This window comes from Saimiri boliviensis, chromosome 1 (genome assembly GCF_048565385.1).
Source record: "Saimiri boliviensis isolate mSaiBol1 chromosome 1, mSaiBol1.pri, whole genome shotgun sequence".
Classification (NCBI taxonomy): Eukaryota; Metazoa; Chordata; class Mammalia; order Primates; family Cebidae; genus Saimiri; species Saimiri boliviensis.
In genome coordinates, this window is record NC_133449.1 from 301,724,171 (window position 1) to 301,750,994 (window position 26,824).

The 26,824-nt window shown below is 47.1% G+C and overlaps 1 protein-coding gene and 1 pseudogene across 1 annotated transcript in view; one reads left to right on the top strand and one right to left on the bottom strand.

Moving 5' to 3' along the window:
* PLEKHG4B (pleckstrin homology and RhoGEF domain containing G4B) overlaps positions 1-26,824 on the bottom strand; it is a 90,924-nt gene that overhangs the window by 39,267 nt on the left and 24,833 nt on the right. The window contains 1 exon segment of the mRNA XM_074387738.1: positions 18,239-18,436. Coding sequence (XP_074243839.1) covers positions 18,239-18,436 — 198 coding nt within the window.
* LOC120364970 (peptidyl-prolyl cis-trans isomerase NIMA-interacting 4 pseudogene) lies at positions 24,324-24,834 on the top strand (annotated as a pseudogene).

The window sequence follows — 26,824 nt, forward strand, 5'->3', positions numbered from 1 at the left end:
GTTGGAAGCGTGTGCTTCCCAGCTGTTTCTCCTTTAACAGCAGCTACCATGACGGATCGAAGTGGCATCTAACAGGTTTTTCTCGTGTTTCCCTCATGATTAATGACATGGAGCATCTTTTCATGTGCTTTTTGGCCACTTGTATATTTCTTTGGAGAAATACCTCTCCAGTCCTCTGCCCATTTTTGAGTTGCGTTCTTTTTGTTGTTGGGCTTTCGGAGTTCTTCGTGCGTTCTGGATATTAATCCCTTATCAGACACACCATGTGCAATTATTTCCCCTATTCTGAGGGCTGCTTTTTTACTGTGGCAATAAGGCCCTTTTAAAAACCTGGATGAAGCCTAATGTATTTTTCACTTTTGATGGCTGTGCTTTTGGTGTCGTATCTAAGAAATCTTTGCCCAATCTGATGTCATGAAGCTTTTCCTCTATGCTTTATTCTAAGAGTTTTATAATTTTAGTTCTGATAGTTAGGCCTTTGATCCATTTTGAGTGAATTTTGTAAATGGGGTTTAGGTAAGGGTCCTACTTCATTCTTTTGTATGTGGATACCCAGTTTTCCAAGCACTATTGATTTAAAAGACTGTCCTTTCCTCAGTGAATAGTCTTGGCACTCCTATAGAACATCACTTAGCCATGTATGTGGGGGTTTATTACTGGGCTCTCTATTCCACTCCACTGGTCAAGGTGTCTGTTTTTACACCAGTGCCACACTGCTTTAGTTACTGTAGCTTTGTACTACATTTTAAAATCAGGAAGTTTGAGTCTGTGAACTTTTCAACTCTTCTTCAAGACTGTTTTGGGTGTCTTCTGAGATTTCACATGAAGTTTAAGATGGGCTTTTTTTATTTCTGCCAAAAACACCATAAGACTTACCTATAGACCACTCTGGGTAGTATTTACATTTTACAATATTAAGTCTTCCAATCGACGAACATGGGACATGTTTACATTTATTTGTATCTTAATTTCTTTCAGCAATGTTTTGTATTTTCAGTGAACAAGTCTTTTACCTTTTTAGTTAAATTTATTCCTCAGTATTTCATTCTTTTTAATGCTATTATAAATGAAATTATTTTCTTAATCTGTGGATTGCTCATTGTTAGTATATAGAAACACAACTCATTTTTGTGTGTTGATTTTGTATTCTCCAATTTTGATGAATTATTTCTAACAGGTTTCTCTCTCTGTGTGTGTGTCTCTCTCTCTCTCTCTCTCTCTTTTTTTTTTTCCGACAGAGTCTCACTCTGTTGCCCAGGCTGGAGTGCAGTGGCACAATCTTGGCTCACTGCAACCTCAGCCTTCCAGGTTCAAGTGATTCTCATGCCTCGGCCATCCGAGTAGCTGGGACCACAGGCACACGCCACCATACCTGGCTAATTTTTGTATTTTTAGTAGAGGAGGTTTCACCATGTTGGTTAGGCTGGTCTTGAACTCCTGACCTCAAGTGATCCACCCGCCTCAGCCTCCCAAAGTGCTGGGATTGCAGGCATGACCTACCATGCCTGGCCTTCTTTTTTTTTTTTTTTTTTTTTTTTCCATTTCAGTAGAATTTTTTTAAAGAACAGGAGGTGTTTTGTTACATGAGTAAGTTCTTCAGTGGTGATTTCTGAGATTTTGGTGCACCCATCACAGTGTAGAGTGCACCCAGTGTGTAGTCTGTTATCCCTCACCCCCCCAACCTTTTCCATGAGTCCACTGTATTATTCTTATGCCTTTGAATCCTCATAGCTTAACTCCTACTTATGAGTGAGAACATACAATGTCTGGTTTTCCATTCCTGGTTATATCACTTAGAATTATGGTCTCCACTTCCATCCAGGTTGCTGCGAATGCTATTATTTTGTTCCTATTTATGGCGGAGTAGTGTTCCATCATATATGTATACAGACACACACACACACACACACACACACACACACACACACACCGCTCACATTTTCTACTCTTTGGCTGATGGGCATTGAGGCTGGTTTCATATTTTTGCAATTTCAAATTGTGCTGCTATAAACATGTGTGTGCAAGTGTCTTTTTTGTGTAATGACTTCTTAGTGGGACTGCTGGATTAAATGGTAGATCTGCTTTTAGTTTTTTAAGGAATCTCCACACTGTTTTCCATGGGGGTTGTACTAGTTTACATTCCCACCAACTGTAAAGGTGTCCCATTTTCACCACATCCATGCCAACATACGTTATTTATTTGTTTCTTATTATGGCCATTCTTGCATGAGTAAGGTGGTATCACATTGTGGTTCTGATTTGCATTTCCCTGATAATTAGCAATGTTGAACATTTTTTCATGTTTGTTGGCCATCTATATATCTTCTTTTGGGAACTGTCTATTCATGTCCTTAGACCAAGCCCACTTTTTGATGGAATTTTTTTTCTTGTTGATTTGTTTGAGTTCCTTGTAGATTCTGGATATTAGGCAAGAGAAAAAAAATAAAGGGCATGCAAGTCAGTACAAAGGAAGTCAAAGTGTTGCTTTTTGCTGATGATAGTCATATATACAGAACACTCTGAAGATTCATCCAAAAAGCTCCTAGAACTGGCAAATGAATTCAGCAAAGTTTCAGGAAACAAAACTAGTGTACATAAATCAGTAGCTCTGCTATATACCAACAATGACCAAGCCAAGAATCAAATTAAGAACGCAACCCCTTTTACAATAGCTGCAAAAAAATTAAATTACTTAGGAATATACCTAAGTATTTTTCACCAAGGAGGTGAAAATCCTCTACAAGGAAAACTACAAAACACCACTGAAAGAAATCATAGATGACACAAACACATGGAAACACATCCCATGTTCATGAATGGGTAGAACCAATATTGTGAAAATGACCATAGTGCCTAAAGCAATCTATAAATTGAATGCAGTTCCCATTAAAATACCACCATTATTATTGACAGAACTAGAAAAAACTATCCTAAATTTACATGGAACCAAAAAAGACCCCACACAGCCAAAGCAAGACTAAGCAGAAAGAACAAATCTGGGAGTATCACATCACCTGAATTCAAAGTATCCTAGAAGGCCAGAGTCACCAAAACAGCATGGTACTGGTATAAAAATACACTTATAGACCAATGGAACAGAATAGAGAACCAACCCAGAAATAAACCCAAATACTTATAGCCAACTGATCTTCCACAAACAAACAAAAACGAAAAGTGAGGACAGGACACCCTATTTCTATTCCAATGGTGCTGGGCTAATTCACAAGCCACATGTAGATAATAAAACTGGACCCTCCTCTCTTACTTTATACAAAAATCAACTCAAGATGGATTAAAGACTTAAACCTAAGACCTGAAACCATAAAAATTCTAAAAGATAATATCTAGACATTGGCTCAGGCAAAAACTTCATGACCAGGAACCCAAAAGCAAATGCAACAAAAACAAAGGTAAACAGATGGGCCTTTATTAAAGTAAAAAGCTTCTGCACAACACAATAAATAATCAGCAGATGACCCACAGGGTACAAGAGAATCTGCAATCTATACATCCAACAAAGGACTAATAGCTAAACTTTTCATAAAATCTTCAGGGTTTTCCAAATATAAGATCATGTCATCTACAAACTGATAATTTTACTTCTTAATTTCCAGTTCAGATGTCTTTTTTTTCCCCCTTGGGTAACTACTCTAGGAAGAACCTTCAAATACCATGAAAGTGGGCATCCTGGTCTTGTTCCTGATCTCAGGGGAAAAGCTTTCAGTCTCCCACCACTGAGGACAATATTTGTTGTGGGTTTTACATACATGGCTTTAATTATGTTGAGATAGTTTCCTTTTATTCCTAGGGTATTTTATTTTTATCACCAAAGGGTGTTGAAGTTTGTCAAATGCTTTTGCTGTGTCAGTTGAGATGCTCAGAAGCAGCTTCTTCAGGGGAACTTGCACTGGGTGGCATCAGCTGTGACTTCATAATAATGTGCACAACATGAGCAACTGAACTATGACAAGCGCATTCTAAGTGGAAGGTACATCAAGGCTTTCAAAAGGACACAAATACAGAAAGAACACTATTCTTCTTCACCCCAATACAGTTCATAATTCTGGGTTCCCCTTGGCCAAACTAGCCATGGCTCAGATTGTAAATCTTTTGGCTACCCTGCGATTGCTACCAAATTCGACCAGGTGCTATAAATCTTGTAGTCATGCTCTGAATAGTTCCAGTCCTAAGAAAACCGTGGATCACACAGGGTAAATCTTTCTCTCACTTTGATGCTCCTCTCAGGGGTGCATTCAAGTTGTTTGCATACAGTATCAAGGAGAATGTCAGAACCAAAGTTTTCTTATTCAAAGGGAGGAGCTCAGCTGCTAAAAATAAGCATAGAGTCTTTATTTATAATGAGCTTTCACAAATCTGTCCAGGAGCCTGAAATTTCTGAGATAAGTAATAGGTTTCGATCATAACAAAGGCACTTCACACCAGGTATTTATTTCAATATTCCCAAAGGTTCATCTTCATTCTGGGCAATGGGGCAGGCGACCTCCCAGGGCATGAGTGGACGCTAACGGTGAGCTTCCCGCTACTGTGATACGAAACAAATTTACACTCCTTTTTTGGCTTAATATTATTTAATTACCATTTCCTTATTTTTTTTAAAACGGTAAATTCTAACACCTCTTCTCTAAATTATCTCTTTCAGTCTGACAATTTTTCTACTGGGCTCTTAGTGTTTCACTTATTTTTATAAGCTCTCTGCAAAGACAATGTAAAGAATAGCTTTTATTTGGTTTGTTTTTCTTCTGATGATTTTGAAGCATAAATTTACTAGATCAATCAATTTCCTTCTCTCTGTGATGTCAATCTTTGCTTGAGCCAAGTCAGTCCGTCTTTTCCTGATGAGAAAGTACGTTCCTGACCAGGCGCAGTGGCTCACACCTATAATCCCACCACCTTGGGAGGCCGAGGCGGGTGGATCACAAGGTCAGGAGATTGAGACAATCTGGCCAACATGGTGAAACCCCATCTCTAGTAAAAATACAAAAATTAGCTGGGTGTGGTGGCGTGTGCCTGTAATCCTGGCTACTCAGGAGGCTCAGGCAGGAGAATCGCTTGAACCAGGGAGTCGGAGGTTGCAGTGAGCAGAGATCACGCCACTGCACTCCAGCCTGGGCAACAGAGCAAGACTCTGTCTCGAAAAAAGGACAAAAAAAAAAAAAAAAGAAAGTATGTTCTTTCCTCTCTTCCTCCCTCCCTCCCTCCCTCCCTCTCTCTCTCTCTCTCTCTCTCTCTCTCCATATTCACTCTGACTCATCTGGATTTAATTTGGTCATGGCTTGGAAAACCTACACAGATATTTTCCTGAGTGACCTATGAGAATGTATGACTCTTTTTTTTTTTTTTTTTTGAGATGGAGTCTCACTCTGTTGCCCAGGCTAGAGTGCAGTGGCGCGATCTTGGCTCACTGCAACCTCCCTCTCCTGGGTTCAAATGATTCTCCTGCCTCAGCCTCCTCAGTAGCTGGGATTCCAGGTGTGTGCCACTATGCTCGACTAATTTTTGTCTTTTTAGTAGAGACGGGGTTTTACCATGTTGGCCAGGCTGGTCTTGAACTCCTGACCTCATGATCCACTCGCCTCAGCCTCCCAAAATGCTGGGATTGCAGGGTTAAGCCACCATGCCCAGCCCATAGCTCATATTAACCCTTGTTGATGAAAAAAGCCGAGCTCTGAGCCAAACATAAGTGACCACCACCTGGGGTACATGCTCAAGAGATCCTGAGAATGTGTGCCTGAGCTGGGCTAGTGACAGCTTGGTTTGATACATCTTCGGGAGATTGAAGTTACTGGAAAAGACGTAAGTCAATACATGTAAGGTATGTGCTGGATCCACCCAGAAAGGCAGGACATCTCAAAGTTGGAGGGTGGGGGCAGTGGACTCAGAAATTTTCTGATTGGCAGTTGGTTGAAAGAGGTTAGCTCTGCCTGAAGAAGTGAAGTCAGCAGAAAGGAACACTTGAGTTAGGATAAGGGGGTGGTGAAAGCCAAGGTTCGTATGCAGATGAAGCTTCTAAGTCACAGGCTCCAGAGAGCACGATGGCAAATGTCTCTTTTTGTACCTTAAACGGTGCCAGATGCTGGGTTTACCCCTCTCCTGGGTCACAAGAAGACCTAGAAAGGGAAGGAGACTACAGAATTCAAATGTCCCCACAAGAGACAATTTCGTAAGGCCATTTCAGATTATGGCAAAGAAATACCTTTTGGAGTAAAATAATTTTATTTCCTTTGGGACCTGCTGTCTGTCATGTGGTACCATGGGTTCAAATCTGGTGTCTTCAAGAACAGAAAATCAAACACCGCATGTTCTCACTCATAGGCGGGTGTTGAACAGTGAGAACACATGGACACAGGGAGGGGAGCGTCACACACTGGGGTCTGTTGGTGGGGAATAGAGGAGGGACAGTGGGGAGTGGGGAGTTGGGGAGAGAGAGCATGGGGAGAAGTGCCGGATATAGGTGATGGGGAGGGAGGCAGCAAACCACACTGCCATGTGTTACCTATGCAACAATCCTGCATGTTCTTCACGTGTACCCCAAAACCTAAAACGCAATAAAATATGTGTGTGTGTGTGTGTGTGTGTGTGTGTATATAAAATTTGGTGTCTTATTGCGACAGAAATCTGTTTTGTCAGTCTTTGATCTCTATTTTCATACTAATGCTGGCCAGCTGTGCCTAAACCCCAAGGGGAGGGGTATGACAAGGCCTGTCCAACCCCCACCCCCGCCTCCTGGTCTGAACTCGCTCTTCTAGTTTCTTTGGGATTCCTGTGGCCAAGGGGGCGGAGGTCTGTTCAGCTGGTCGGGGGAGTTAGAATTTCATGTCTGCTTTACACCCTTTACAGTTAATCCTGTTACTAGGTAACTGCTCTCCGAATGACGCCCTCCTGATTACATTTCCGTGTGGTTTTTGTCTCTTGACGGGGCACTGCTGAGTACAGGAGGCCCCAGACGTGATCGTCTGAATTGAAGAGCCCCACCATCTTTCTTGGGTTAACCACATCTGTACTGTGTTGTCTTACAGTATCTCGAAAGTGCAGCAAGAATTTAAAAACCTTAAGGAAGAAATATGAATGTAGAACTTGTCTAGATTTTTTCTTTCAAAATATCCCAGGTGTGAGGAGGATTCTGGAAGACGGTGGAGTAGGAGGCACCCGCCGTCTGCCTCCCCACTGGACCGCAGCTGCACCAGCAGAATCTGTCTGACATAACCACTTTGAACTCTGGAGTCTACTAAAAGCAGGAATGGCAACTTGTGGTTGATTGTGGTCAGCTGCAGCTCTTGGCCCAGCAGGCAGCCTCACCGCCCCCTACTCAGACCCCACCTCCAGCTGCAGGCAGCTGTGCACCTGTTCCTGAAGACCTGCATGCAGCTTGCAAGAACCAGTGTGGCCAAAAAACCCCAAGAAACAAAACAGAAACCCCCTGTCACCAAATACAGTGGATCGGTGCTGAGGACTAAGCTCCAATGTTTTAATCCTGCTTAAGTGCCTATCTGAGGGGTCTGGGGAGTTCATCCCTACACACCATGAATTCTCATCGTGTGGGTTTTATTTAACCCTATATATCAGGACTTACTTTCCAGTCTGACTCCGGCATAACATCGTGTGACAAAGAAGAAAGTCAAAATATTTTACCCCAAAATATGTTTCTTTGCCGTATTTTGAAACGGACCTGCAAAGCTGTCCTTTGTGGGGGGAAATCTGCATCTGTAAAGAATCTGTTAACATAGCTAGGTCTTTTTCTTCCAGGCCCTCCCAATCCTGACGAGATTACCTAAAATCTAGCACCTTTTAAAGGTCTGAATAGGAAACTTTTGTCATCCATTGTCCCTAAGGGCAGCTACTAAAAGACTTCAGAAGAAGCTTGGTCTCCGCAATCTTTTATCTTAAGTTGAACCTTTCCTTTCTACGGATCCCAGGTCTTTAGACAAACTCACCAGTTGTCAACCAGAAAAGGTTGAAATTCACCAACCCCCCTTTCCTTGTCCTGCCTTTCTGGACCAAACCAATGTATTTCTGAAATGTTTTTGAGTGATGCCTCAACATCTCTAAAATGTATAAAACCACCGTGCACCTCAGGCACAAGTGGATCTCCTGAGGGCTGCATCACTGGCCACAGTCACTCGTATTTGGCTCAGAATAAATCTGTTCAAATATTTTACAGAGTTTGACTCTTCGTTCACTGTGGCTCTCATCAGTGCCACTTGACCAGAGGTGCAGACAGAGGCCCAAGACCAAGGATGCCGCCTCTTTCCCACTGCTCAGACCCCACCCCTGTCACTGAAGTGACTTCCAGAGGGTTGAAAGGTGGTGCCCTTTAGCCCCCACTTTCATTTTTCTCTCTTCCCCTTTTGTGAGCCAGACAATAAAGACTAGGACACTTTAAAAAACTGCATATACAGGGAAAATTAGAACATGCCCATGTAATCACAAAGGAACAGGCTCAGAAGGAACTAAAATGACCTTCAGCTTACACCTCAGCCTGGGTCCTGGCACAGAGGCAGCCTATAGTAATAAAAAAAACCCCAAACAATAAACAGATACAATGATACAGAAGTTAAGAAGAAATTATTTAGGCAGATAGGGTAAGAAAGTCCTTAGCAAAGTTTCCTTTGAATGAAAAGCAGCCCCCAAATCATTCTCTTTCCTAACAAAAAGCAGCAGTAAAATCGAGCTGCAGACACAGACAAGCAAGCTGGAGTCTGCAGGGCGAACGCTGGCAGCGGTGCCAGCAGGAAAGGCTACGTGGGACTCGCGTGTTCCACATGGCGGCTCCACTTTCGTCCTCTTCGGCAGCCACGTGTACAGCAGGGAGCAGACAGACAGGGTCACGTGGAAATCCCTTTGCATAGTAACACTAGGGTGGGGCGGCCCGCCTCCCCCGACCGCATTACCTAATGTCACACCTGGTCCAGCCAACCTGTGGATCCCATGTAAATCCGACTCCAACTCCTCAGGCCCGCCTATAAAATCGGGTGCTCTCCGCCGCAGGCCAGATTTCCCTTTCCGGCACCCCCCCACCCCCGTCTTGTGAGAAAAAGCTGGTCTCCTTTCTCTTTCTTTTGCCCATTAAACCTCCACTCCTGAACTCACTCCTCATGTGTGTCCCTGTCCTGAATCTTCTTGCTGTGAAATGATGAACCCCAGGTATTTACCCCAGACAACGATGCCGCTTCATCAACAACACAAAAAGCAACCCCCAAGGCAGGGGGAAATCTGATTTGCAGAGTTATCACATTATTAGATTCAAATGTCTAATTTTCCACAGAATGTCATAAGGCCTTCAAAGAAGCAGTCAAGTGTGTTCCATTCAATGGAAAAAATAATCTGAAACTGTCCCTGGAAAAGACCTGATGGTAGACCTACTAGGAAAAGACTTTAAAGCAGCTCAGAGATGCTCAAAGAACTAAAGAAAGATGTGAAGAAAATAAAGCAAGTGATGTGTGAAAAAATGGAAATATCAACAAAGATATTAAAAGTCCTAAAAAGAAGCCAAACAAATTCTGGAGCTGAAAAGTATAATAACCAAATGAAAAATTCACTAAAGGGATTAAAAGGCAGATTTCAGCAGACAGAGAAAAGATTAAAGAAAAGTGAACAAAGCCTAGAGACCTGTGGGGCACCATCAAGCAACCAGCATACGTAAAGTGGGAGTTCTAGGAGGGTAAAAAGGCACAGACTATTTGAAGAAATAATGTGTGAAAACTTCTCAAATTTGAGGAAAGACATGAATATAAACATCCAAGAAGCCTGACAAGCTCCAAATAAGAGGAACTCAGAGACCCACACCAAAACACATCATAATTCAGCTTTTGAATAACAAAGACAAACACAGAATCCTGAAAGCACCAAGAGAGAAGTGACTCATCACATACAAGAATCCTCAGTAAGACTGTTGGCATATTTTGCATCAGAATCTTTAAGTCCAGAAGGCAGTAGGTCAAAATATTCAAAACGATAAAAGGAAAAAAAATCCTGTTGACAAGGAGTCTTACATCTGGCAAAACGATGCTTCAAAAGTGAGGGAGAAATTAGGACATTCTCAGATAAACAAAAGCTGGAAGAGTTTGTTACCGCTAGACCCACCCTACAGGAGGCAATCAGGGGAGTCCAGCAGGGTGAAGTAAAAGGGCACTAGAGGGTTACTTGAAGGGCTATGAAGAAATAAAGATCACAGTAGAGGTAAATATATGCAAATTATTAAAGCTTGTATTAGCATAACAATGGCTTGTGATGGCCCTTTTTGTTTTCTACATGATTTAAGAGACTAATAAAAGAATTATTAGTTTATGTTTAACTAATAATACTTTATACTAATAATGTATAAAGATGTAATTTTCTGACATCAGCAAGCAAAAGGGGTGAGACAAAACTGTAAAGGAACATAATCTTTTTGTGTTATTAATGTTAAGGTAGTATAAATTCAAATTAGTGTTACAACTTTAGGATAATAAATGTAATCCCCATGGTAATCAAAAGGAAAATCACCATAGAATATACACAAAAGGAAATGAGAAAAGAATCAAGGAAACACTAAAGAAGACAGTCATGCAGGAAATGGACAGAACAGCAGAAGGCCTGTTCATCAGCAACTCCTTTAAATACACATGTGTTATCCAATCAGAGACAGACTGGCAAACTGATTTTTCTTTTCTTTTTTTAGGCTGGAGTGCAGTGGTGCAATCTCAGTTCACTGCAACCTCTGCCTCCCGGGTTCAAGTGATTCTCATGCCTCAGCCTCCCAAGTAGCTGGGACTACAGGAGTGTGCCACCACACCCAGTCTGCAAAATGGAATTTTGCATTTTTAGTAGAGACAGGGTTTCATGATGTTGGCCAGGGTGGTCTCAAATTCCTGATCTCAGGTGATCCACTCAACTTGGCCTCCCAAAGTGCTGGGATTACAGGTGTGAGCCACCAAACCCAGCCTGCAAATGGATTTTTTCAAAAATCCCACATGCTCCATACGCTGTCCACAAAAGACTCACCTGAGATCCAAAGACACAACAGATCCAAACTGGAAAGATGGAAACATAGATCCATGCAAATCCTAACCGAGAGAGAGAGCAGGGATGGCTATACTAATGTCAGATAAAATGGATATTAAATCATAAAATGTTGCAAGACACCATGAAGAAGCTTATATATTAATAAAAGGTTAAGTACAGCAAGAAGATGTAACAGTTATAAACATTAGCACACCTAATGACAGACCATCAAAATGTATGCCTCAAAAACTAAGAGAACTGAAGAGAGACATAGACAGCCCTACAATGATTGTTGGAGACTTCAACACCTCACTGTCAAGGAACAGAACCACCAGACAGAAATTATATCTTTAAAAATGGGGGACTTTAACAACACAATAAACCGACTCGACCTAACAGACACATGAGGACACTCTACCCAACAGTGCCACCATTTTGCCTTCATGTTTGAAGGATATTCCTGCTGGACACACACATGCTCCTCCAGTGCACATGGGAGACATTTATCTTCCAGGCTAGAGCATATGTTAGGCCACGAATTAAGTCTCGGTAGACTTAAAAAGTAGGTATCATACAAATCATCTTCTCTGATCACAAAAGGATGAAGTTAGAAGTCAATAATAGAAATAAGACTGAAAAATTCACAAAATTGTAGAAATTAATCAACATGCTCTTAAACAAGAATGGATAAAAAAGGAAATCACAAGAAAAATTAGAAGATGTTTAGAAAGAAAGAAAAACAAAAACACAATATATTTCAACTCATGGGAGCCAGCAAAAGCAGTAGTAAGGGGGAAATTTATAGCTATAAATGCTTATATTTTTTAAAAGTAAAGATCTCAAATCAACAACCTAACTTTACAACTTAAGGAACTAAAACAAAAGGAAAAAACTAACCCAAAGCTGAGAGTGGAGAGAAGTGAAACAGAGAATAGAAAAACCAGAGACAAAATGATGAAACCAACAATTGTTTCCTTGGAAAGAAATAAGCACATTGACAAACCTTTTGCTAGGTGGACTGAAAATAGAAGATTCACGTCACTAAAATCAGACTGAATTGGGGATATTACTACTGATTCCACAGAAATAAAAAGGATTATGAAAACTTATGAATAACTGTACATCAATAAATTGAATAATCTAGGTTAATTCCTAGAGACACAAAGCCTATCAAGACTAAATCATGAAGAAATTTAAAATGTGCATAGATCTATGACTGGTAAGTAGATTGAATCAGTAATTTAAAAATCTCTTAATAGGCTAGGCGAGGTGGCTCACGCCTGTAATCCCAGCACTTTGGGAGGAAAAGGAAGGTGGATCATGATCAGGAGTTCGAGATCAGCCTGGCCAAGATGGTGAAACTCTGTTTCTACTATAAATACAAAAATCAGCTGGGCGTGGTGGCAGGAGCCTGTAATCTCAACTACTCGGGAAGCTGAGGCAGGAGGATTGCTTGAACCCAGGAGGCGGAGGTTGCAGTGAGCCACGATCACATCACTGCACTCTAGTCTGGGTGACAGAGCAAGACTCTGTCTCAAAAACAAAACAAAACAACAAAAAAAACCTCTTAACCAAAAGCCTGGAACTGATGGCTTCATTAGTGAATTTTACCAAACATTTAAAGAAGAATACCACCCCTTTTCTAATTTTTCCAAAAAATTGAAGAGGAGGAAATACTTCCTAACTCATTCTAAGAAGCATTACCAAGATATCAGACAAAAGAAAAATAGAGACCAATATCCCCTACGGACATTGTAGTCTTTTCTACCCATGGATTACTTAGAAACACATTACATCATTTCCAAGTATTTTTTGAGTTTCCAGTTATCTCTTTTACATGATTGAGCTTTGATTTAATAACACTGTGGTCAGAAAAAAAAAACTCTGTATGATCTCTGTCTTTAGAAAATTATTGATACTTCGAAAAAAATTATCTACAGCATGTAGTTTATTTTGGGAAGTGCTGCATGTAAGCTTGAAAAGAATGTGTGTTCTGCATTTGTTGTGTGCAGTGTTCTGTTAAGTGTCAGGTAGGTCAAGTTTTTTACTAATGTTCAGGTTTTTTATGTTCTGAATGATTCTTTTCCCAATTGTTCTATCAGTTGCCGAGAGGAGAGTGTGAAAACCTACGTTTACTGCTGTTAATTGTTTGGCTTTATGTATCTGAAGCTCCGTTATTAGGCATTCTGTTGATACATTCAGGCTTCCATTGCCACAAATCGTCCCCATTTGTCTCTGGTAATCTCATTGTCTTGAAATCTTACTTATCTGATATTAATGCTACCACATACGTTTCTTATGCTTAGGGGCAGTTTTCCCATTCTTATAGATTCCCCCTTTGTGTGTCTTTGTATTGAAGTAAGGGCATTTTGGCCAGGTGCCGTGGCTCACCCCAGCCTTGCAAGGTGCTGGGAGTACAGGATGATCATGCCGATGCACCAGCCCCACGTGACTGTAAGATTCTGAGATCTTTTTGCTCTCTAGTTCCACCCTCCAGTTTCCACTTACTCAGCAAAATTCCCTATAAGAGAATTACTTAGAGAAGATTATCCTGCATTCAAGGCTTCTCCAGATTCTAATCTGTCAACCCAGAAGTTTCCTAAATTTTGCTGATTTCTCTTTGTCTCAGCAAAGAAGGCTGTTCTCTGACAGGCTTGCTCCTGCTCTATCCTCTTCCAGCATCAGGGACCAGCCCCCGGTGTGAAAGTGGCTTCCATCACTTACTCCTTAAAGGAGGTACTGTCGCTCCGGAGTTTGGTTCCTTCAGGCGTTTTTCACGTCCCTGCCTCTCGGATGGCTTTAAAAGAAGGAGCAGTTGTGCAGGCTTCTCTAGGGGATTCTGGCTGCTTTGCCAGTAAAGGTCTTCATGTTCCTCCACATTATAACTGCAAACAGGACACATCTGTTCTTCGGCTCTAAATATTTTGACAATTTTCTTGGTGGTTTTGTCATCTTTTATTTAGCAGTACATGAACCCATTTATTCTGGAGGTTGCAAATTTTTTGTATGTGAAAAATCAGACCTTGGAGATGGCCTTCAGCAGTACAATATAAGTAACTCCTACAAACGTAGCATTTCAATAATGGGACACTAGACAGAAACAGGTTTCTAGTTGACTTCTAGCTTGACTGCATTGTGGCCTAGATATAACTTCTTTGGTATTCGTTGACACTTTCTGGATAAGGATTGATTCTGCTAAGTGTACACGTACACTTAAGAAGAATGTAGGCTGGGCATGGTAGTGCACACCTATAATTCCAGTGCTTTGGGAGGCTGAGGCGGGAGGATCACCTGAGCCCAGGAGTTCGAGACCAGCCTGGAAACATAGTGAAACTCTGTCTCTACAAAAAAATTTTAAAATAAAATAATTAGCCAGGTGTGATGATGCATACCTGTAGTCTTAGCTACTCTAGACGCTGAGGCAGGAGGATTGCTTGAGCCCAGACATCAAGGCTGCAGTGAGCCGTGATCGTGCCACTGCACTCCAGCCTGGGTGACACAGTGAGACCCTGTTTCAAAAAAAGAGAAGAGGAGGAGGAGGAGAAGAATGTGTTGTTCTCTCCAGTATTCTCTAATTGTACACCCTTGAGATAAATGTTTATAAATGGACAAGAATTCTGTAAGATTTTGGTTAGCTTTGGGAAGTGTTCCATGTATAGCTGGAGCGACATGGATTCTATAGTTGCTGGGCTCAGCACTCTGTGTATGCCCCTTAGTGGAAGAGAGTTCGCCTGTTTAAATGTACATTCCGGCCGGGCGCGGTGGCTCAAGCCTGTAATCTCAGCACTTTGGGAGGCTGAGGCAGGTCGATCACGAGGTCAAGAGATTGAGACCATCCTGGCCAACATGGCAAAACCCCGTCTCTACTAAAAATACAAACAAATTAGCTGAGCGTGGTGGTGTGCACCTGTAGTCCCAGCTAACCGGGAGGCTAAGGCAGGAGAATTGCTTGAACCCGGGAGGTGGAGGTTGCAGTGAGCCAAGGTCGCACCACTGCACTCCAGCCTGACGCCTGGCAACAGAATAAGACTGTGTCTCAAAGAAAAATAACATAAAATAAATAAATAAAAGTACATTCCAAGCAGTGTGTGGTCTGCTCACCCCACCTGCTTTTGAGAGAGGCAGAATCTCCCACTGTCATTCTGGATTTCTCCTTGCAATTCTGTCCACTTATTTTCAGGCTATGCTGTTGGAGGTTCACAGACGACATATTCCTGGCTGTCTGTTACTAGTAGTATTGCTGAATGACCTTATTCAGACCCGACAACGCACTTTGCCTGCTACGATACTTTGTCATGAACATTGCTCCTGGTGATCCTCTGGCTTGGATTTTCTGGTCTACAGTTTTTAGGCTCTTCACTTCCCATGGCTTTGATATGTTTACTCCCTCCTCCTGTTCTGATTTCTATTTGACTGATTTCATATATTTTATTCTAATTCCCAGCTCCCTTCTCTTTTTAATGGAAATATCCTACTTCTATATTTCTGATTACTTTTCACTAAAAAAAAATTTTTTTTTTAGACAGTCTCGCTCTGTCACCCAGGCTGGAGTGCAGTGGCACAATCTCGGCTCACTGCAACCTTTGCCTCCTGGGTTCAAGCGATTCTCCTGCCTCAGCCTCTTGAGCAGGTGGGACTGCAGGTGCTCGCCACCACACCCAGCTAGGTTTTGTATTTTCAGTAGAGACGCAGTTTCGCCATGTTGGCCAGGCTGGTCTTGAACTCCTGACCTCAGCTGATCCTCCCGCCTCAGCCTCCCAAAGTGCTGGGATTACAGGCATGAGCTGCCACACCTGGCCCTTTTCCCTAAACTTCTCCAGACACATTATTGTCCAAACTGTGATGAAACAAAGTGACGAACAACTTGTTAGTGATTAAGCATGTCATTTATTTACTGAGGGTCAGGCCACAGTAATCACTGAAGCCTTCCACGACAATTTATCTCAATATTAATATATTTCCCATCCACATATTTTGATACTAGTGAATAAATGAATAAAAACAGAATTGAATTTATGTTAAGTAGAACATGTTAAATAAACCATGAATTGAATTTATATTAACTAAAATATGTCATAGTAGTCAAGGTAAATGCATTTTTCTCCTGTTACAGAGATGAACACATCTTTTTTTCATTCAAAAGCGAAAAGTAATATAAATATCAAGCAGACTGTCCCTAAGTTGTGTGTTGTGTTTATTAAACACTAGTAAATATGCATCCATATTAAAGTACCATAATTCACGTGACTTTTCCAGAAGATGAGCAGTTTTGTAGGTAGGGAGAGAGGTGGTTTATGTTAGAATTAGAGGAAAAAGAAACTGCATAGGAAGAAGGTGAAACGGGCAGGCCTTTGAAAGCAGCCGGGAACTCTCAGCTCTAACCAAAGCAGTGTGGCTGCCGGGCTGTCGCTGTCTCCTGCCCGGCACCTGTTCCTTCCCCGTATCAGTCAACATCTGTGAAACGTGCACCAGGTACCTGCTCACAGACAGAAACACCTCCTGAAGAGACGCCCTCACACAAGGAATCAAACCGAGGCCATGCCTGCCCCTCCCCAGCCCTATCATTCTGACCAAAGGCTTTCGACGAGTCTAATAAGCCAGTGTGGCCCAGCCGTAGTCTAAAAACAACGCCCTAATTCAGCTTCAGCATAGGGCTCGGCGGTGCTGATCAACGGAGGCTGTGCTTTTTAGGGCCCAGCCAGGCGCACTCCAGCAGCTCACTGCAACGCACCCACAACTGCTCTCACTGCTGTTCTAGCCCAGCCTCAGGAACAACCGACAGCATAAACACACAAGAAATTCACCCAGCAGGACTCACCTGTACCTACAGAGGTATCTTGTTTTACGGTGTTCCGGCTGATAGAGCTTTGCAGATACTGCATTTTTCATGTGACAAATCTGTGTCTCGGTACGTATAACATTTAGGAATTCTCACAATATTCCGAACTCTTTCATTGTATCAGTTATGGTGATCTATAATCAGAGACTTTTGACACTACTATTGTAATGGTTTCGGGGTGCCATGAACCATGCTAATATAGGACTGCAAACTTAATTAATGAACGTCGTGCATGCCCTGACTGCCCCACTGACTTGGCAATTCCTCCGTCTCTTTCCCTTCCCTTGGGCCTCCCTATTCCCTCAAACAATATTATTGAAATTAGGCTAAGTAATAACCCTGCAATGGCATCTAAGCGTTCAGGTCAAAAGAAGAGCTGGACATCTCTTATGTTAATCGAAAGCTAAAAATGATTAATCTTAATGAGAAAGGCATGTTGAATGCCAAGCCAGCATCGTGACTGCAGCAGTGACCTAGTTCCAAGGACCTCACTGTCTTCCAGATGGGCCTGGACTGTCATTGCTGCAGTGACCTAGCTCCAAGGTGCTCGCTGCAGTCCCTTCCAGGTGGGCCTGCACTGTGACTGCTGCAGTGACCCAGCTCCCAGGCGCTCGCTGCAATCCCTTCCTGGTGGCATGCACTGTGACTGCTGCAGAGACCTAGCTCCCAGGTGCTCACTACAGTACCTTCCAGGTGGGCCTGCACTGTCACTGCTGCAGTGACCTAGCTCTGAGGTGCTCACTGCAATCCCTTCCAGGTGGGCCTGCATTGTGACTGCTGCAGTGACCTAGCACCCAGGTGCTCACTGCTATCCATTCCTGGTGGCATGCACTGTGACTGCTGCAGAGACCCAGCTCCCAGGTGCTCACTACAGTACCTTCCAGGTGGGCCTGCACTGTGACTGCTGCAGTGACCTAGCTCAGAGGTGCTCGCTGCTATCCCTTCCAGGTGGGCCTGCACTGTGACTGCTGCAGTAACCTAGCTCCGAGGTGCTCGCTCCTATCCCTTCCTGGTGGGCCTGCACTGTCACTGCTGCAGTGACCTAGCTCTGAGGTGCTCACTGCAATCCCTTCCAGGTGGGCCTGCACTGTCACTGCTGTAGTAACTTAGCTCTGAGTTGCTCGCTCTGGAGAATGACTTGTTTCCTTCCTTAATAGTGCAGTGAAACTTTACTGGTGCTGGGGGACAAAGGGCTCCACACACCCTGGCAAGCTCAAGAAACCCTTGTTTCTGGGACATGCATCCCTATTTGAGCCTTCATTTGGGAAGAGGAGGGAGGAGCCAGAAGTCAGAGGAAGGTACTGAGCCAGTGCCCTGATGGGCCCAGTTCCTGCCCTGCCAGGGGAAGGGCAGGTTCCTCCAGGTTGGGCAGTTGCAGAGCTACAGGGAGGTACTCACACAGGCTTCCTGCTGCAGGTGCTGCAGGATCCTCTTGGTTGGGAGCAGGAAGCTGGTGAGGCAGTGCAAACCGTCCCCACTGTGGCACCTCTCGGCCACGTTCAACAGCTGCCAGAGCACCGTGGCTGCTGTGGCCTCAAAAGGTGGGTACAGGGCAGAAAGTGTCCTCTGGATATAGGCGACAAGAGATTCCAGATCCTGGAATGAAAGAGAGAATTCAGAAACTTTAAGGACATAACTCAAAACAAGTGCACACCACAGTCCAAGGCTGGCATTGAAGAATCCACGCTGAAGTCCCCTGTCCTGTGACTGGCATGATGTGAGTTAACTGAGAAAGACAAAAGGTGCAGGGGAGTCCCCGGTGCAGGGTGAGCTCCTGGTGTTCTCCCTGTGCTGTCCCATAGCCGAGGGGCAGGCGTGTCAGGCAGACTGGCGGCCCTGTCCTGGGCAGGGGCCCCATATACCAGCTGTGTAAATGTGGGCTGCCATTCCTATCACAGTCACACTGAGGCACAGCCAAGCCTAGATGTGGGGTAAGTTCATCCCCTGCACCTGAACAGCACAACGTTTTGGGGTGGGGCTGGGCAGTCCTGTGGGAGGGGCTCCTCCCGGCTCTCCTGGCTTCACACGAGAAGACACCCACTCGTGCGGAGGACGGAGCTGGGCCACACGCCACTTTTTTTCTCAGAAAACAAGTTAATCCACAGCCAATACATTTTAACTGTGTCGATGATTTTGTTTTCATTTAAATAGTACTGATGGCGAAACCCTCAGGAAACCCCTTCTCAAGGTCACCGAATTGTGCCCATTTGACACCCTAAAAAAGGTATTGCTGGCCACCAATTTCTGCTTAGCATTTTGGTGCAACATGTTCTTATGAAGAGGCAGAACTCCTGTTTAAAAATGTGTAGTGCTGTTTTTGGAGGAAACACTCCCCGAGGACATACCCTAGGGCTCCCGTGTGTGTGAAGTGCAGGACAGTGCAAGCCAAGGAGGTTAGAAACGGCGCAATCAGTTTTAACGGCACAGCAGTTACACGTGAGACACCTGTGAATAGCTAATCACACAGGTAACGTCTTAAGGAAACTGAAAATAAAACGGGCTCCTCCGGCCTGCAGTGGGAGGTGGCTGTCCTGTTGGCCGGGCCTGCGACTGGAGGTACCTGCAGCAGAGCTCAGCATCTGGGAACAGCGTGACTCAGCGAAGGTCTGGGCTGGGCTCCCGTGTCCCGCATCTCACCAGTGGACCCCGCCACTCCAGGGGTCTGCTTCCTTCCCCGCACGCACTGGGTCATTCCCACCTGCCTGATGGGGCCACTGACTTGTCGACAGGAACGCTCTAAATATACAGTCTGAGTTAGTGCAGAGCGCTGACGTGATCCAGCTTCCGGAAACGGATCACACGTGAGCCACACAGCAAACCCACAGTCCACGAGGAGGAGCGGGCCAGTCCTGGCCGGGGACAGAATCATCCCTGATGGGCATCGGGACGGCTGTGCTTTAGGATTTGGGGCAAATGCTCAACTGACACAGGAGAGATGGGCAGGAAGTAAGAGGAACGGGATCCAGGAGGCGTCCTGAACGAGCTGCTCTGCAGGAGCTGAAACGCCGACACCAGACCATCCCCGGGAGAGGCGTCCTCCTGCTGCTCCGATGCCCAAAGCCAGGCCCATGTCTCCTCCACCCTCACGTCTAGACGAGATGCGGTTAGCAGCCTAGAGCTGTCCACAGCTACCTTCTCCAGGGCCACCGTCTGAACTGCCCGGCATGAGGAAGGTGGTACCGTCAGGCCCTGGCCCTGCCTCTGCCTGAGTCCACGGTGGCTGGGGTAGGCCCCGTGCTCCACTCAGGGGTCCCACCTGCACCCCTTCCTCAGAATGGCTCCCAATGGGGCCACTCAGGGCCTGGGCCAGGCCAGAGCTGCCCCAGGGAAGCTGCCTGCAGACCCCTGAGCAAGCCACGTGAGCCACGAACCAGGTTTGTTCACAGCAGGCCTCACGTAGCCTTCGACTGCTCACGAGTCCCATGTGCCTCAAGGGCAGAATGTGTGCTGTCTCCTGGCCTGGTGCGCCTGCAGCACCCCAATTCTGGGAAGCACCTTTGGGGGTGCTACAACCAGATGACTGCTTTGATGAGGGAGCTGCAGTGTGTGTGCAGGACTCTGACGAAGTGTGAGCCTGGCCAGGCAGAGTGCATGTGGGAAGAGGAACTGCCAGCTGTGCCCAGGCCTCCGGCCCAGGAGAGGGAGCAGACACAGGTCAGGGACCGACAAGCTCATGTCCAACAGCTCAGCCCAGTTTCTTGCCTTCACAGAACTCAGGATTCTTGTTTCTGCCAAATGTACAAATGCATGCTGACTTCAAAACTGAAGGTCTTCAGGTTTATGAGATCTGAGCCTCGCTGAGGTAGACCATGTGGGTGTGTGCATGTGTGCTGCAGAGTGGCTGGTGTGTGCACATGTGCTGTAGAGTACCTGATATGTGCAGGTGTGCTGCAGATTGTGTGCGTGTGTGCACATGTGCTGTAGACTGTGTGGGTGTGTACACATGTGCTGTAGAGTGGCTGGTGTGTGCACGTGTGCTGCAGATTGTGTGGGTGTGTGCTCGTGTGTTGCAGACTGTGTGGGTCTACGCACATGTGCTGTAGAGTACCTGATGTGTGCATGTGTGCTGCAGAGCAGCTGGTGTGTGCACATGTGCTGTAGAGTGGCTGGTGTATGCATGTGTGCTGTAGAGTACCTGATGTGTGCACGTGTGCTGCAGATTGTGTATGTGCGCACGTGTGCTGCAGAGTGCCCGGCGTGTGCATGTGTGCTGCAGATCTTGCCCCGGCTTCTGTGTCATCTATGGTTAGTGGGTCCCTCTGCTGCAGCCCAGGGCCTGACACCTGGAGTGGGGAGCATGGGAGGTACCTGTCACCCAGAAACTTTTAATTCACTGCTGTGGCCTTTGCCTCTGGCCAGATTCCATTTTTTTGAGAGAAAGTCTTGCTCTGTCACACCAGGCTGGAGTGCAGCAGTGTAATCTTTGCTCACTGCAACATCCATCTCCCGGATTCAAGCAATTCTCCTGCCTCAGCCTTCCGAGTAGCTGGGACTACAGGTGTGTGCCATCACTAACTGTGCCCAGCTAATTTTTGTACTTTTAGTAGAGATGGGGTTTCACCATGTTGGCCAGGCTGATCTCAAACTCCTGACCTCATGATCTGCCTACAGAAAAGCCAGATATCTGTGGGCAGCAGACATCTGTGGCTCCTCCAAGCAGGGCCCCCGGGGACGGCAGGGGTGCCCACACTGCCCCGCTCTGCCCTAGTTCCCATCAATGGCCACCTTCTCAGTGCAGCAGTGTGGTGAGTGAGAAGGTCAGGCACGAAACCCACACCCCCAGGAGGCTCGCTCTGGCTGCTACCTGGTCACAGCCGCTCAGGCCCATTGGGGCACAGTGATGGCCCCTGGCATCCGGCCCAGGTGCCTGTGCCCATCTCTGGTTTCCTGTCTGTGCAGACTCAGAAACCACCATTGAATCAAAACCTGTCTAGGAAGCCTCGTCCCAAACAGCGTTTGGTGTGCAGGTCAGTCTGTTTACAGCCAGCCTTCTGCACCCGGTCTGTCTACACCAGCCCTCCTTTCCAATCAGGCTCCTCTGTATTCAGGATTCTTGACTCTCTCTGCTGGGGAGGCTGAAGATGCTTCTAAGGCTAAAGGTTCTGTTGGCCTAAAGTTGGTACAAGAGGGTGCCAGGAAGGAAGAATGGCAAGAGGGAAGGAGGGAATGTGTTTTGCCTCCCTGGGTTTCCGTTCTATATTCTTTGAAGAGTTCAGCAATCACCAGAAGCCACATCATCCCCAATTCCTTAACGCACTGACTTTGTCACCTGAGTAGATTTAGAAAGATTCCCAGGTCCTGTTGAAAGCTCCATACAGCAAATGTCTTGCTCCCTGAAACGATTTTCCGATTCCCATATCCAACACAGTCCACACTCGAAGCCCACTGGAGACACAGGCCCTGGCTGCAGGGGGTGGCTGAGTGCTTCGGAGTCGGGTCAAGCTGGGCGCCTCTGTCCTGAGCCTCTGTCTCTCCTAATTCCCCGAGCCCATGTGGTGACTGCGCTGGAAAGGTGCTGCTCCGATTCCTATCTCCCTGAAGCCCAGGTATACACACCTGGCACACCTGGACCCAGGCTGCTGCCCCAGCCCCACCTGGATCACTGGATTGGGAGCTACTGGGCCATGCGGTGATGCAGGCTGCTCTCAGATGAGCCCCACCGAGATCCAGCCAGAGCTTCTGGCCACACCAGGGCAAGTCCAGTGCCAGCCTCAACTCAGTGCCCTCGTCACTGATACATGCCCACCAAGCCTGTGCCCAGGGCAACCCCCACCCTCCAGGACTCACAGGCCACGGTGAGGCCAGACCCAGGGCGGGGGTGGGCAGGTGGGATCCCAGGGTGAGCCCCCAGCAGCGCCCGGCATCCAGGCCAGCTTCCCGCAAGAAGGGGCATTGGGGGAGGGCCCGAAGCTGAGAAGGTCTCGCTGTGTGAGCAGATGGGGAAGGGAGCACCCGAGACTCCCTGTGAACCACCAGCCAGGAATGCCCAGGCTTGCTGGGGCAACATCGTGGAACTTACAACAGCAGGACAGGGAAGAGCCAGGCCTGGGTGCCCAGGACGGGGCCCAGAGCAGAAGAGCAGTGGACCCCAGAGGAGCCAAGCATGGGGTCTGTGGGGGTCAGGGTCCCTGGCAGCAAACATCAAGCAGGCCCCGGCCCTTGGGCTGTGCCTGACGATACATGTGGCTGTCTCAGCAGGGCTGGCACCCTTCTCCAGCAAGCAGAGGTGGGCAGGACCTGGAGCGGCATCACGGTTGGCTGAGCATTAATAATAAGCTATCATGTCTAACCCTAAAGCCTGAAAGAGGTGGGTCTGCACCAGCATGTCCCAGCGGGCAGCCCCGAAGTTGCACATCCAGCTTCTTCCCACGTATGCACTCGGCAGACCTTGGCGGGAAGAGAATCGGGTAAGAACTGCACCCTGCCCATGAGTTTCCACACGTGGGCACACATAGAGTACTGCCACACCTGCGCGCGCGCACACACACACACAGAGAACTGCCCTGCCTCTCAGCACACACACATACACACACACTCAGAACTGCACAAAGCACCTCGGTCTCCCTGTGGGCACACACATCTCCCCCCCACAAACACAAAAACGGCACATATCTCCTTGTGGGTACACACACATACACACACACACACACACACACACAGAGAACTGCCCTGCCTCTCAGCACACACACACACACTCAGAACTGCACACAGCACCTGGGTCTCCCTGTGGGCACACACATCTCCCCCCCACAAACACAAAAACTGCACACATCTCCTGGGTACACACATGCACACACACACACACTCAGAACTGCACACAGCACCTGGGTCTCCCTATGGGTACACACATGCACACACACACACTCAGAAGCTGCACGTGGCACCTGGGTCTCCTTGTGGGTACCTACTCTCCTCCCACCCCTGCCTGTGCACCCACCCTGGGCTCTGGGTCTTACTTCCAAACCAAAATCGGTTCTCAGCCTTCACCCTGCTACAGAAGGAGCCATTCGTGAATTTAGTGATGCAAGGAGCTTGCAGAGTGAGGTCCTGGGAAAACCTCTCACTTAAATTTGTTTTGGGTTTTGAAATGTGAGCACACTGTGGACAATTTTAAGTACAGTTTTACATATTCATGAAATTGGCCACCTAATACTGTTGGCAGATTTTTCTGCCAAACTAAGAACAAAATACCTTGAAATAAATAAAATTGCAAGTATTTTAAAATAACTCCATTTTTCTATCATGAAATCTAAACAGCAACATTTTCACCCGAGGACTGGAAGCATCTTCCGCTGGACGGGGTGGGCTGCCAGCCCGGAGACGGACCCGCCCGCCCCAACGCCGTTCCTGGATGGCGGCACTGGCGCTCTCCTCACGGAACTGAAAATAACTAGGAGGAGAGCCACAGTTCTCTCACACTCAAAACAATACGGTAGTGAAACAGAAAAGAAGAGGCCGCAGAGTTCAACAGCAGGTTTCCAAGATGCCGTCCAACGGAAACAGCGGTTCTGGAAAAGCTGGCGAAGGGGGAGCAGCCTCTGGGAGGGACCGTGCTGACAAGGTCCCAGAGGCGGTGGCCATGCAGGAAAGGCCAGACACACTCTACATGAAAAGCACGGCAAAACCATGGAAGCCACGGAAAAGTTCAAGTCTGGGATGAATTCAGTGAAGTGAAGGTAAAGCCAGGGGGCGGCTTGGGCTGGGTGACCAGAGCGTCCATGCTGGGACCATTTCAAGCAGCAGCGTTTGCCTTGCCTGTCAGTGGGATGGATAAGCCTGTGTCTACAGACCCACCAGTTAAGACAAAATTTGGATATCATGTTATTACGGTTGAAGGAAGAAAATAAAATCGTATGAAAGACTGGAAAAAAAAAAACAAAAACGTACAGCCATCTAAAGCTGCAGGTGTGCCTCCAGCCCTCTGCCCCCTTTTCAACCTAACCACCATGCGGTCATGTGATTTCTATCAGTAGCGAAGAGCCTGCCGTCTACAATTTCCTCCCTGAACTGGATTCTCAGCGAGTCTTTGTCAATGAGCAAATGGAGACGTTGCTAAGGTTGCTGTCTGCAAGAGGAAGCAGCCTCCATGAGAGACGTGGTCACCGAAAAGCTCAGGTCACTTTCTTTCACCAAACACCCTGTACATGCCAAGACACGCAGGCAAATCTGCAAACGGCAGCTGTTTCCAGGGAAACCCTGGCTGCTGCGTGTGGAAATCCAGGAATCAGATTCCTAAGGCTCCTGAACTGTGATGCCAGAGCAGCGGCCGAACTGGGGAAGAGACCCCGCCAGCCTGCAGGGAGGCGACCTCAGGACACCCCTGCCACCTGCGTGGCCATCGGGCGCTGGCGGGTGGAACACGCTCAGGAGCCCTGGGGCTGCCCTGCATGTGCAAACCCCCTGGGGGCGTGGCCTGGAAACCGAGGCAGCCTCCTTGGCGGGCGGGGTAGGGCCTGCACTGTGGCACTGGTGTGACTCGGCCCCTCCTCGGCTGGCAAGCAGGTCTAAGCCAGCCGCACGTCGGGCCGGTGAGTCTGGATCAGCGTCTCCAGCTGACCCTGCACCAGCCCTTCAGAGAACCCCCTTCACCACTTCTCAGCCCTTCCTGTGCCACGGGCAGTAGGGGTGCTGCCTGTGGCTTGTGGCTTCTCCACCACTGAGCCCTGGGCCTCCGAGTGCCAAGTTCACCTACTCAACTGGGGCAGGGCTCTCCCTTCTTCAACTCGGAGCCACTCAGCGGGTACTGGGCTGTCCTCTCGTGTCTCCCAAGCTAGACCATCAGGTCCCGAGGGCTGGGGCGGACCAGCATCTCCTTCCTCGCCCAGCATGGGCTGAGCTCCCCAACAGGTTCGAGTGCATGGACGGCCATCCAGGGGACCAAGTGCCCTGAGCCTTGGGCTTCCTGGGGCAGTGGGGCATTGAGTCCTGCAACCCCGATGTGAAAGTCTCAGAACCGGTAACGGCCAACACGGGCTCACGCCATGCACCAGCCACGGTTTTTACGATTTCACGTGTGCTCTTTCATGAAAACTTCGCGAATGCCTGTGAGCAGGGAGGAACCCGAGCCTGCCTGCTGGTATCAGAGCTGGGATCCAAAGGCCACCTGGCACCAGCGTCTGCTCCGTGTGTCCCGCCCCTGTGTGTTTATGGGATTAATTCTAAAAAAGTCTAAAAGATCTTCAGAGAGGGAGGAAGGCAACGTTTGACAAAAACGGCAAAGAAGCCTGGGTGCTTAAAAGGGCTCAGACGGCCTGGGAACACACGGCTGCTCACACCGCTTCTCCACAGTGCTGGAGGAGGGCGTCCTGCTGCCACACGGGTGAGCTGGCACAGAACAGCCACAGGCTCCTGCAGCACAGAGCCCCCGTGCTGGGCAGCTGCTCGCAGAACCTCTGCCTCCCAGGGAAGGGCAGCACCTCCCTGCAGAGTGGCATCAGGCATGGCCACGGGACAAAGAAAGCAGTGGGACAAGGAGCATCAGTGCCGAGAAGCTTCCGGAGCTGGCACATGCCCCACCTTGATGCCACGAGCCAGGCAGCACCCCAGAGAGAAACCGTTCCTGAGCCTGCACCCAGAGGCAGCTGCTGTGTGCCGAGCTCAGGGGTGGGAGTGGAGCAAGCCTCACTGTGCTAACCACTGTTTGGTTCTGCTGCTGACACACCGTGACCAGCCCAGCCTGGTTGATGCTCCTGGACACTGGAACCTGAAGCCTTTGCCCACCAGAGGCCCCCTGTCCCTCCTCCATCCCCAACTCTGACTCCAGCGCAGATATCTCTCCAGGTGAGGACTTAATACCACCATTCTCTGTTCAACGCTCAAGTTTCCATTGTCAGTGACCTGAAGCACCACGTGATCCTTCCTGATTCTGCTCAGGAATAGCTGTTCTGTGTGAGTGGAGCTGGGCTGTGGACAGACTTAGCCAGACACCGAGGCACCCAGTGCCTGTATCTCAGGGGTTTCCACTCATGGTTAAGTGCATGGAAA